The following is a 13,169-nucleotide window of genomic DNA, read 5'->3' as shown; positions in this document are numbered from 1 at the left end:
CCTCTATATTATTATATATATTATTATATTAAATTCTTAATTCAAATCTTCATGAAACAAGTTAAAATTCAAAATAGGTACAAAAAAACATAGATATATATTTAAAAAATATGTACTTATTTTAAGTAAACATACAAGCATAACAATAATTTGCAGAATTACAAACTATTAAACGTTTTCCGAATTAGTATGACCCAATATGTGCACCTTCAATGTTGACTGACGTTTAAATTGTTTACCACAAATATCGCAGGGAAATGGTGTCTCCTCTGTATGCACCAACATATGCCGCTTCAGCTGTTCCGTTGTGCCAAATGTCTTATCACATTCGGTGCAGACAAATGGTTTCTCACCCAAATGGCTACGACGATGTACTAACATATTACTTGATATCCGAAATGATTTACCACATATATCGCAGGAATAGGGCTTTTCACCTGTATGCGTGAGCATGTGCTTCTTGTACCCGGACTTTTGTGTTAAACATTTACCGCAAATATCACATTTAAATGGCTTTTCACCCGTATGTGATAACATATGCAGTCGTAGCGATGAAGGTTGACGATATACCTTACCACATAGTTCACAGGTGTTTTTGGGATCATGTGTGGCCCGATGGCCATCATAGGCGTTACGTGTTTTAAACCTTTCACCACACAACTCACAGCCATAGGGAGTATCGTCCGAATGTAATTGCATATGATATTTAAACGAACTGGCGTTACTCAGCTGTTTGCCACAAATCTGAAAAGGAAAAAATAAAAAAGGGAGTTCGTAAAATATACACTGATATTAGTTATGTAAAATCATAATAGATTATGCTGTTTATATATGCCTTTGTATGATCAAACTCGTGGTTCGTCTTAGTTTCTGAAACCTATTTTACCATTATCGTAGAAGTTGATGTTTGCTTCCTTTCAAACCACTTCTTCACACTCGGCTATAAGTCCATGTATCGATTCATTAAAATCATTCCTACGAATTACATTGAATTGAAAATTAACTGTTCTCCTTTTTGATAGCATACCTTGCATTGAAAATCTGGATTTGGTGTTTTCGACGATGATTTCGTTCTATTTCTGATACGCTTAACTCCTGTCGACGGTTGACCACTATCCGATGATTCATAATTATGTATTGGCTGCTTGCGTTCATAATCACTTTTAATGCTATAATTTTGTTTGACAGTATCTTCAGTGTTAGTCGGCACAGGATCAGATGTAATAATTTCATGATATTCTTCTTCCAAATTATCCGATACATGGATTTCAAATGCAACTTCTTCTTCATCTTCGTCGACTTGTTGAACATCAGTTTCCTCATCAATATCAACAATGGTGTGTTCTTCAGTATCCACCTCATGATGATGATGGTGCTGTGGATCATTTACGTGGCTTTCTTCGATTTCCGATGTGTGATAAATTTCGGTTGTTTCAGCCACTTCCTGCACAACATACATATCATCGTCTTCTTCCATAGGTTCTTCATGTTCCATTTGTTCATTGTCAACCTCATTACGTATCACCGTGTATTCTTCTTCCGTTGTTTCGTACAGTTGAGCTTCCAACTCTCTTTTCATTTGTGCCGCTTCTGCCAATTCCTTGAGATCGGTTTCCGACTCACAACTTCCAGTTGTTTGTCCTTCTTCTTTTTGTTGTTGTTGTTGTTCGTGATCATTGCTGGCATTTTGCATGCAAGCTTTTTCCTCCTCTTCTGCCTTCTGTTGCTTAACAATTTCTTGGCTAGGTGCTTTGGGTTCTTCCACTTCATCATCGTCGATTAGTTGAGATCTTAACAACTCATTCGATTCCAAGACTTTCTTCTTAAAAAGGTAGGAAATTGCTAAATCTTTTACACATTGAGAGCACAGTGAATCAGGCAGTCCCAAATTTTCGTCTTCATTAAATTCCAAGCCAGCACAAAAGCTAAGCAATGTAGACAATGTGGTAATATCTCCAAAAATAATACCCTCCCTGTACAGTGGTTTATAGTCATTACAATCGGTTAAACAAGCACGACAAATTACAACGGCTAAATTTTGATCTTCCGCGGTCATTTTACAATTTTGAACCAAAAAAATATAATTCACAATATTTCTTGTAAACAATGGTCCGATGGCAGCAATTGAGAATTTAACACGCCGACTGAAGAAAAAATGAAAAACGTTCCACGAGAAGACAAAATGACCGATAAAGAAGAAGTCAAAGTGATATAGCGAAAATTTACGAATGAGGTGGGATGAATAACCGAATTGTTTACGAATGAGGTTAGGTCCATGATGCAATTATAAGGTGATGTATCAAATCAAAAACCTTTGTTTTCGTCATGACACAATGAATAGGTAGTCCATTTAGAGCAGCTGATGTCTTGATTAACTGTCAAAGTCAGTAATTTCTACTTGAATATTGCCAACCATGTTAAATATTAGGTTCGTTCGTTTACTTTCCCAGTAATATTTACTCAGTAAGAATTTGCAGAGAGTAAATACGAATTTTTCCTTTCCAAGAGAGAAAACTGCAAAAAGTAAACGAACAACATCCAGTAAAAAGATTGTTTCGACACAGCTGATTAAAACAACAAACAAATTGGCGCAAACTAAAAAACAGCATTTTTATTAGAAAAATGGATAACAGGCGGAAAATTGATGTTGTTTGTTCCCCACAAACATTTAAAAGGGTTGTGACCTGTTATGCCTGTATCTGCAATTGATATTGGGGTGGACATAACCGATGGTGTTCCAGACATGTTAGGGATGCACACTTTTTTGTTTGGATTTGGAACCTAAAAAATCGTTCGCCAATTACACTTGTATTTCCTTTTTTAAAATACTTGCATTTTCTTCATCCATTTTGGTATTTAATGATACAAAATCAAAATAAAATTCACAAAACAATCAATTTTCTTAAGAAAAATGTTTGTTTGTTTACAAAACATAACAAAACAGCTGATTAAATATCAGCTGATGGTACAAGAAAATTCTTACTGAGTAAATTTTCCTTGTAAGAATTTGCAAATACTCAGTAACACAACTGTCAAATCTGCTCTCTCAATTCACTCTCTTTTACTGGAATTTTGGGTAAACGAACAACATTTTGTAATAATTTGTACAAATTCGTACAAATTATTGAGTAAACGAACGAACCTATTATAAGGAAACATTTGACAGATGGTCGGCTGCGCTAAATGGACTACCTATTCATTGTGCCATGGTCGAGACAAAAAAAGGTTTTTTTTTGTTTCCTTATAATATTTCACATGATTGGCAACACTACACATCGAATTCAAGTTGAAATTACCCACATTGACAGTTATTCGAGACATCAGCTGCGCTTAACAACAATTTTCCATGAGGTTGTTGTACAACAACACATGCTGTTACCTTATATTATTATACCATGATGGTAATTGACAGTTACACAATAAAACAATTATTACCTTCAATTTTCCATTACGATCTGTCAGTTTTGCGACTGGGACGCCATTTCAAACCGAGATTTTACGGGAACAGACCACATGTTTATAACTTTTTTTTATTTTACATTACATATTTTTTACTGTAAAATATGTGAAAATTTTTATTTTTTGATGTCATGTATATTAATTTCCTACACTGCTAAATCCACTCGATTTCATACGTCAATCTTGTTCATAAATCCAGTGGGTTATATTTGACGTATGCGCGCTATGAAATTGACATTTGCGATCGAATGGATTTCGTAAATCTAAACGCACTTTAAGGCGTGTATTATACATTATTTATTTGGACTTACCCCAACCTATTGATTATGTGTACATGGTTTTACTTTACAAATGGAAAATGTAAAAAAATTTAAAAAAAAAATCAAATAATAAAAATTAAATATTATTATTGACCGCAATCTACGTTACGTGTCGTCACTAATCGCCCTAAATGTCATTTGCAAATTTATTGGCAGCATTTGTCAAAATCATATGGTAGATGAAATTCTAACCAGAAATTACTATCACCGGTTTGGTTTTGCACTTCGTTGTCTGACATAAATTTACGAATTTTCATTGAAAATTCCAAATAGTTGATGGTGTTATGGCTCAAAGTGTCCTAGGACGATTGTTAAAATGTTCGCTGAGCAGCGCTGCAAAGCCAGCGTATGCTCACAATTTGTTTGGAACACCACTGCAGAAACGTGCCCTTAGCTTAGGGGTTGTTCCAGCCAAATCAATTGTTGTACGTAACCATGCGGCGCCAATATTGGCATGTAATCGTACCAACACCACAGATGCATCAAGTAAGTGGAGCTATTTCACAATTAGGAGAATATCTTGACTTAATTGCCGTCTTTCGTGGTTTTTCCAGAAAAGCCAGCAAGTCCAGAAATTTTGTCCAAACTATTTCCACAAACTGCTGCCAATGTTGATGAGGAAACGGAGAAAGAACGTAAACGTAAAGAGGAAGAAGAGGCTAAGGAAAACGAAAAGGCATTTAAACGTATGAAAGTTGGGTAAGTATGCCGATTTGGTAATGAATACCGGAGTTGTTTAGCTTGCGTAATAACTCCCCATTATTTATATTTTAGTTTTGCTGTATTCGCTGGTGCAGGTGGTGCATTGCTTGTTTGGTCTATTTATGAATTCGGCAAACCCGAGGTCGATGCTGATGGTAATATCATTGAAGATGAATTCATTAAACTGCCAGCTGTTGAGCAATACCTGAAGCGTATGTGGAAATCAATGCATTATTATCAGAAAATGATCCAGGAACCATCAAGAGAAAAACTATTACCCGATCCGTTAAAACCTCCATATATCCAACCACCATATACATTGGTTTTAGAAATGAAAGATGTCCTGGTACATCCCGACTGGACATATCAAACTGGTTGGCGGTTTAAGAAACGCCCTGGTGTTGATGTCTTCCTACAGGAATGTGCAAAACATTTTGAAATTGTTGTTTTCACTGCCGAACAGGGTATGACTGTATTCCCCATTTTGGATGCATTGGATCCTAATGGTTATATTATGTATCGTTTGGTTCGTGATGCTACACATTTCATTGATGGACATCATGTTAAGAATTTGGATAATTTAAATCGTGATTTGAGAAAGGTAAGTTGAAAAGGCAAAAACAAGTAGTAGATTTGCAGAGTTTCGATATGACGGTACCTCACATTGCTCCGTGTTTTGAAGCGCTTGGAGACGTTTATCGAAATTATTTTTTCTAATTTAATTTTAGGAATTCACATTTAGTAGAAAACATTGGCCCATTTTTTGGGGTAGCTCCAATATATATTGTCAACGAAATTGACTTTAATTTGGTGCTTTGATTTTCCATTGGGTAGCAAATTAAAAAATGATCATTATGGATTCACTTTATAGAATAGCCCACATAATGGTACGGTATTTTGGGGATTATGGGCACGTTTTTCAATTAATTTATGTTGGTATATTGAGTTTTCATTGGGTGACACATCTTACTACCAAAAACTTGTCAATATTATTCAACATTTTACAACAACCGCCCACAAAATCGTACCTCCCATTATTCGGTATTTATGGGATATTTGACACCAAATGAACTATAGTTTATTAGTTTTATTCTCATTGCGTAGTGGTCCATTATCATTAGTGGTCCATTTTTTGAATAGCTTCATATAACGGTACCCCCATAAATCGGTATGGGGATACCGGCCGAATTTAACGACGTTTTTACTTGTTCTGCATTAACATATTGTGTTTTAGGTAATTGTTGTTGACTGGGATCCCAACTCCACAAAAATGCATCCAGATAATACATTTAACATTGCCAGATGGATGGGTAATGACGATGATTCGCAATTATTTGATTTGATTAGTTTCTTAAAGAGTAAGTAAACACAAGCACCCAATTCTCTCCCATTTAGAAAACTCCAGTTTGTTCATATATAAATTTACTTTCTTGCAGCCATTGCCACAACTGAAGTTGAAGATGTTCGTGATGTTTTACACTATTATCGTCAATTCGATGATCCCATTATGAAATTCCGTGAAAATCAACAAAAACTAATGGAACAAATGCAAGAACGTGAACGTATGGAACAGGCCAAATCGAAGCCAATCGTTAAAAATTGGTCAAGGAATTTCTTGGGTCGTTAAAAGGAACAAATTGTAAACTTTTGTTATTATTTAAAGAAAGAGATGCAGAAGTGTTAATTTTGTTTTGACTTCAAGTTACCTTAAGTTTTGGTTTCCTCGCTAATTTGTTTTGTAACACGATAAAATTATTAGGAAAGAAAATATCGAAGCCCGGTTTAGTTCACATTTACTTTCCCATTCCCACAAGGTCCATTTTAATCTAATTAAAACGACTAAAAGCACACACACACACAAAAGAAAATGCATCATTTTCTTGATGATAAGTTTTACTCATATAAAAATCATCACGAACGATTTGATGCATTTCACATTATGCTATTCACATTATTCATTGTTTCAGAAAATTATACTTAATTATTTATAAGCTAATTTTTTAAAAATTAAATAAACAAAAATCGATATACTTCAAGATAATAAAACGGCATAGTTTTTTTATTTGAACCTAGGAAATCAATATTGTTTGAATCTGACCACTATCCAAAATTAAAACACATTCTTTTTAAATATTTTCTGCATATTTATTTTCGATATTTTAGGTTCTTTTTTATTTTCGAAGTAATGTCTTTCTTATTCGTCGAATTTTTGTTGTTGGTTTATTAGGAAAAATTATTAGTATTTTTGGTTTTTTCTTTTTTAATTTACAATAATTTATATAAACCTTGTTTATGTTCCATTTTTTTAATTTACGTTATACATTTTTTATATATTTTTACTATTTCATTAAAAAAATTATTTAACGTTGGGCTGGAGTTAATGGACAGGTTTTTGTTTTTCTTTCTATGTATTTTGTATATGCATATGTACGTTTATGGGTTTATGGCAAAGAAGAAGTACTGACAGACTGTATTGGAAAGGTATTTTTATATAGTTTCTCAATAACAACTTTATCTATAAAAACTCTTATATTTATTTTTTGCATGTGTTTTGGTTTGTTTGGTTTTAACGGCAAAGATTGGTAAAACAGGGAATGATTTTGTGATAGATTTCCAAGTTATCAATTGGGTTAAAAGAATTTGTGGCCAGTAAAAAAATAGAACATATAGTCGGGTTTATACGTGCAACTTTTTTAAGCAACTCTGCTGTTGCTCTCTTCGATTCTCTTTTGAATGTCTACGCCCTTGTCACTTTTTATACCTCTCACTTCTAAGGACTCATCATAGCTGCTTAAAAAAGTTGCTTGTATAAACCCAGACATAATAATTCATATTTTTTTTTACGTCTGTTATCTTCTTAAAGAGTTACTTCTAGAGCAGACCGCTAGAAGATAGAAGTAAAAACGTCGTTGCCTTCTTTGGACCGAATGGTGCAAAATACCCAAAATCGTTCAGGACCCATATATGGGTTAATTGTATGAACGTTCCATAGATGATTCAACGAAGGAGTACCCGTTTCGGTAATTGGGATTCAAAGTTCGTCAAGAACCACAAGTCAGAAAACAATTGACCATCTTGTCAATTGTGTGTGTTCTACCCAATGTATGGACTTCAATAATTTTCAAATCTATCACAATAAAATTCACCTATTTTCAACTTTCTATTTAGTTAATATTAGTTGGATGATCAGCATATTTAAGATTCACATTGTACTATGTCAATAAAAATCTGTTCTCTATTTTCGTCTAGTAATTGATTTTGTAAATGAGTTTTTTTTATTTTATTTTATTTTTTTACATTTTAACTGATTTATATTGAATATAAAATCGAGTTGGTTTGCATTCTTATTATGTTGGCTATTCAAATGTAAAAATTTTTATTAGAAAACAAAATGAAGCGTTTCAAAATTGTAAACAAAGTGCAAATGTCATATTGAAATCGTTCGATCGTATTGGGAATTAAATGCTGGAGAAAAAATAGAATAACTAAAAAATCAAAACTGCAAAGTTTGGAAAGTGGACGATTTTCGATTATCCAAAAAAGAAAAAACGCTGAAAAAGTAATGGATTCTGAAACCGTCCAATATTTATGCAATTATAGAATAGTTTCTTGTTTTCGATTTATTAATCGCTTCCTTTTCTGTGAATGCAAACAGAGTGTGTGTTTAGTTTTTATCATTTCTTAAATGCATTAGTATTATTACAAATATTTTTTGTTTGTTTTCAAATTGATATCTTTTGTCTATTATTTTGTTTTCTATAGATTCATCATATATTTTCTATATACTTCAAGCGTTACAAAAATAGTTGAATTTTTTCCAATGTGTATTTTCTGTTATTTCTTCTTTTTATTTTGTTTTATTTCTATTCAATTTTATTTTGAAAATATTGTTTAATTTCGTTTTCATTCTAGACGTTTATTTAAGTATTAGATATTATATGGAGATTTGTTTCTTACTTTTTTGCATGTATTCTATATATATGTATGTATATTGCATTTTCTTTATAAAAGTACATATTACCACAGAGTTTCTCTTTGATTTATTTTTCTTTCGCACTGTTATTATATGCTAAATTATAAACAAATGATAATGAGATAGGTTTCCATATACACACATATGTTAGTGAGAAACATACTCAATTCTATAAGAAATCACATTCTATGCATGAACGAAATCATGAATAATAATAAATTTTAATATTACAGATTCCTTGAAATGTTGAAATATAACAATTTGTTAAATTTTGCCATTGCTTAGGGGATTATACAAAAAGATCAAAATAAAATATATTCGTAATCATTGGGATCGTATTGCTGGTAACGTAAGAACTTCGAATTGTCACAAGAGACATTTGGATATGAAAGGTTTTTTTTTGTAAAGAAGCAATAAATCGCTTCTGGGGAGATTATCCCAAAAAAAGACTAAAGGAACTGATGAGGATCAGTGGCGAGATCCGAAACTATAGTCTTCCCTGCCTTACCCCTCGGCGGACAATGCCATACATTTCCCACTAATAAATAGTTGTTTTTTTATAAAAACAACAAACTGGAATTAAGCCTGACTATTTTGCAAAAACAAAATACAAATGGTATCCCAAACAACCGCCAACACTACTGAATATGCATAATCTTTGAACGGATTTTGAATTTAAATCTAAATAAAACCAAAAACCCCACCGGAAGCCCTTTACTTCCTGAGAAGCCATTGAGTTTATCATGAAAAGAAATACTATTTTGCATAAATGACGACATCAACTTTTTCGGTGAATTTGCGAGCGAACGCTGTCGTCGTCAAACAAAAATGGAGAAAACTGTCTCAAAAAGTTGGAGGTTTTTTCCTTGTCATGTCATGCGATGCAAATTTGACTTAAAACAATTAAAGAAATGTGACTAAGTGTTTTCGACAGATATATAACCTCAGCCTATGGTTTGCCGAGGTCTAGAAAACAGGTTTTATTATTCGTTTTTATAAAACAGTCTGGTAGAGGTACCTGACGAGGATGCTCATCTTCGGATTAAATGTAGGTTTGGTAAAATATTGCGATGCGCGAAGAATGAAATAAATAGATTATTCAATTCGCATCTAAATTTTTAAAACCAATTGCGGACGGCCCTAAGGGTTGTAGTATCACTACCGTAAACGGTGCAAATCTCGTCTGCAGTGTCCTTTGCACTATTGCCTTTTTTAAAGCAATGAAGCATAACATACCGTAAATGCTTCTTTTGGTTCTCCATATTGAACGTGGCAGACAAATTTTTACAAAATAGGCTTTGTCACCAACGGAACGTACTTTGAAAGAGCTCTGGGACCACTTAAACCGATGCCATAAACGGCTAAGAGATAAACCTGCATTTTTATATAAGCATGGCCAGTCAGACTCATTCATAGAGTGGCGCGGAAGAAACTTATGGGATACACTAATATTTATCCTTTGTGGTGGAGGTACCAGATGGCGAGGACCAACGGGTCCCACCTTCGAACTTGATCTTTGTCACCAACGGAACGTACTTTGAAAGAGCTCTGGGACCACTTAAACCGATGTCATAAACGGCTAAGAGATAAACCTGCATTTTTATATAAGCATGGCCAGTCAGACTCATTCATAGAGTGGCGCGGAAGAAACTTATGGGATACACTAATATTTATCCTTTGTGGTGGAGGTACCAGATGGCGAGGACCTTCGAACTTGATCTATAAACGATAAACATATTACGATGTGCAAAGTTTCAATGATAGTGGATATTCCGTTCGCTTCATATGACATTTAGAAGTTTTCAAAATGTTCACCCTTTGTGAGGGAGGTGTTATAAGGAATACGCCGATAAGTCCCATTTTCCAACTATGTACAGCATTTTTGAAGATATTAGGTTGTGAAATGTTTAGTTCAAATCGCTTAGTCCGCGTGTATGATATTATAAAATTTGGAGGTAACAGAAGGAGTGCACCGATGCATCTCATTTTCGAACTTCATTTAAGATTGAGCGATGGACCCCATCTTCGAACATGATTTAGAGTTGGTAAAAAGGAGACGATGTGCAGGGTTTGGGTCAAATCGGAGCACATTCCATTCGCTAAATATGGGATTTATAAAAACTGAACATTTTGACACTTTGTGGAAGAGGTACCCGAAGGAGTGGCCCCTTCTTCGGACTTAATCTAAGATTGGCAAAAAAAACATTACGATGTGCGGATTTATAACAATTGAAAACGTTGACCCTTTGTCCGGGAGGTACTAGAAGGAGTTGGTAAAAATGAGACGATGTGCAGAGTTTGGGTCAAATCCGAAGGATTGGACCGTTGGGTTGGATGGGTAAAACTATCATATCGGAGATTCCATTCGCAAATTATTGGATTTATAAAAATTGAAAACGTTGACTCTTTGAGCGGGAGGTGCTAGAAGGAATGAGCCGATAAGACCCTTTTTCCAAGATTATACAGACTTGGTAAGGATGTTAGGTTGTGCAAAATTTGTTTTAATCGGAAATTTAAATTTTTACCATTTTGTATGGGAGGTGTAGGGAGGAGTGGATTGATATTCCAAATCTTTCAACTTCAATTAAGTTCGAAAGAAATATTGCTGATTCGAAAGAAATATTGGACTGATATTCCAAATCTTTCAACTTTAAGTTCGAAAGAAATATTGCGACGAGGAAAGGAACACTTGTAAATCGACTCCAAATTGTTTGAAACGGATTTTGTCGAATGAAACATGGAATCTAAGTCCAATATTTCGAGGCTAGATGGATTTGTTTTGGGGTTTTATTCCTCGCAAAATAAATCCATCTTCGGCTGATGCTCGTTTGGTTGTCATGTCTTGGGGAAACTGAATGTAGAATCTCAAAATCTATCTGACCAGTAATTTGGAAACGTTGATCTAACTTATTAGTATTTCTCAGGAAGAACGAGATCACAATACTATCCATTAGGCGGAGGTTCAAACTCAAGAATAACAAGAACAAATTTCCTGACGAAGAGTTGCCAGCAACCCCTTTAACATAACATAATTTCAAATGGGATATTATTGACGTGAATTACTGCAGTGAGGATAAATAAGACAAATAAAAATTAATAAAATCTATTACTTTTTGGTAGATATGATATAGATACTTTTAATCTTTTTCTCCGAAATAGGTCCCATCATTATTCACTGCTTTACCAAACTATTTATCTTCGCTGACCTATCCAGTCCTCTCTTTTACCATCATTTTTCAAGTATCCAAGATATTAGATTGGGGAAAAAGAAATCCCATATTTTTTCGGCTAATGGCTGTACTGATAGATTACTTGTAAAAATATTTTTTTGTTTGGTGCATTCAGTTGTGAGTTACAGGGTGTTAAAAATGGAAGTGAACAAAGAGAAAATTCGGTATATTTTACAGTTTTTCTTTGACAAAGCCGAAAATGCAAGGCAAGTGGCTAAAATTGTGAATGATGTTTATGGTTCCGATACTGTAACAGCCAATTATGTGCAATTTTGGTTTCGTAGATTCCGTTCAGAAATTTTTGATGTTAAAGACGCACCTCCCACAGGTAGGCTGGTCGTTGAAGATGTCGATAAAATCGGAGAAATGATCGAAGTTTAGCGATATGTTAGCCATCGTAACACCGCCCAGGAGCTAAAAATCGGCCATTACCGTTTTAAACAATTTACACAATAAAAAAATTCTTTTTCCCCAACCGAATATGTTAATAATGAACCGATGTTAGTTATCTTAACCTTTCATGTTGGAAACAAAAGATGATTAATCCTCTATAATCCCATGAAATATAGTGTATCTGCTTCGATTTAATCAAAAAAAAAAAAAAAAATCTTGGGTACTTGAGTATTGCTGCATTATGCAAAGCTACGTGAAAGGTCAAGACTCCCATGAAACAAATGTTCTATATAGGTTCACCTAAAAATGTTTAAGGATTCGCTTTACAATCTCCCAAGTATTTGTAAAGTGTAACGTGATTTTTAAAATGGCCAATATATTCAAAAAATTACAAAACCAAATACAGAAATGAAATAAAAAACAAATTTAGTTTTAGTTTTTTTCTGGAGATTTACAGATTTGTATTTTGTTGTTGTTTATTTATGTATTAAATTAAAATGTTTCCTTTTTTATTTCATTTAACTATGAATTATTTTAAATATATATTTATATATGTATAATTAAATTTATATTTAGTTTTATTTACGTTTATGTATATATATAAAGGTTATCATTATGTTTAAGTTAAATTTAGTTTTTATTTTTGTTATAATTAACATTTATATTCATCATTTGTTTGTTTATAATACGAGAACATAAAAAATGTGTTTTGTTTTTATTTAATTTTAAATAATTAGAATTAGAATATAATAATTATTAATAATAATAGAACAAAAAATAAAATAAAAATTAACATAAATTTTGTTTTTCTTTTCTTTTGTTTAGTTTATGTTTTTTCTTTTCGTTTTTATTGTTTTCTTCCATCTACAAATCACTGATTTCTAAAAAAAACTACGCGACGACTTTTATTGGTTTTGTTTTTAACAGCATTTTGTTGTTGTTCTTTTTGTTGTGTTATTAAATATTTTCCCATACATAAATTACTATCCACAAATTACATTAAAAAATCTGGTTCAATAGAGTGTTGTTGTTGTTATATATATTGATGAAGTTGTTCATTGAGACATTACTACCAAGAACAGAGAATGAAAA

The 13,169-nt window shown here is 33.1% G+C and overlaps 2 protein-coding genes across 2 annotated transcripts; one reads left to right on the top strand and one right to left on the bottom strand.

Annotated features, from left to right (window-relative positions):
• Positions 1-168: 168 nt before the first annotated feature.
• Positions 169-2,056, bottom strand: LOC133324347 (zinc finger protein 226-like). Its single transcript, XM_061533196.1, has 2 exons — positions 1,028-2,056; positions 169-744 (listed from the first exon to the last, which is right to left on the bottom strand). Exons 1-2 carry the CDS (start codon positions 2,054-2,056, stop codon positions 169-171), a joined length of 1,605 nt encoding a protein of 534 aa, XP_061389180.1.
• Positions 2,057-4,024: 1,968 nt separating this feature from the next.
• LOC133324380 (mitochondrial import inner membrane translocase subunit TIM50-C-like) lies at positions 4,025-6,144 on the top strand. Its single transcript, XM_061533227.1, has 5 exons — positions 4,025-4,265; positions 4,334-4,478; positions 4,554-5,082; positions 5,716-5,839; positions 5,918-6,144. Exons 1-5 carry the CDS (start codon positions 4,064-4,066, stop codon positions 6,106-6,108), a joined length of 1,191 nt encoding a protein of 396 aa, XP_061389211.1. The 5' UTR covers positions 4,025-4,063; the 3' UTR covers positions 6,109-6,144.
• The last annotated feature ends 7,025 nt before the right edge of the window (positions 6,145-13,169 follow it).

Source organism: Musca vetustissima, unplaced genomic scaffold, assembly GCF_032173495.1.
Source record: "Musca vetustissima isolate MV318-11 ecotype Yass unplaced genomic scaffold, APGP_CSIRO_Mvet_v1 utg39152, whole genome shotgun sequence".
Lineage (NCBI taxonomy): Eukaryota > Metazoa > Arthropoda > Insecta > Diptera > Muscidae > Musca > Musca vetustissima.
The sequence above is the reverse complement of the archived record's forward strand: the minus strand, read 5'-3'. Positions and strand labels throughout refer to the sequence as shown.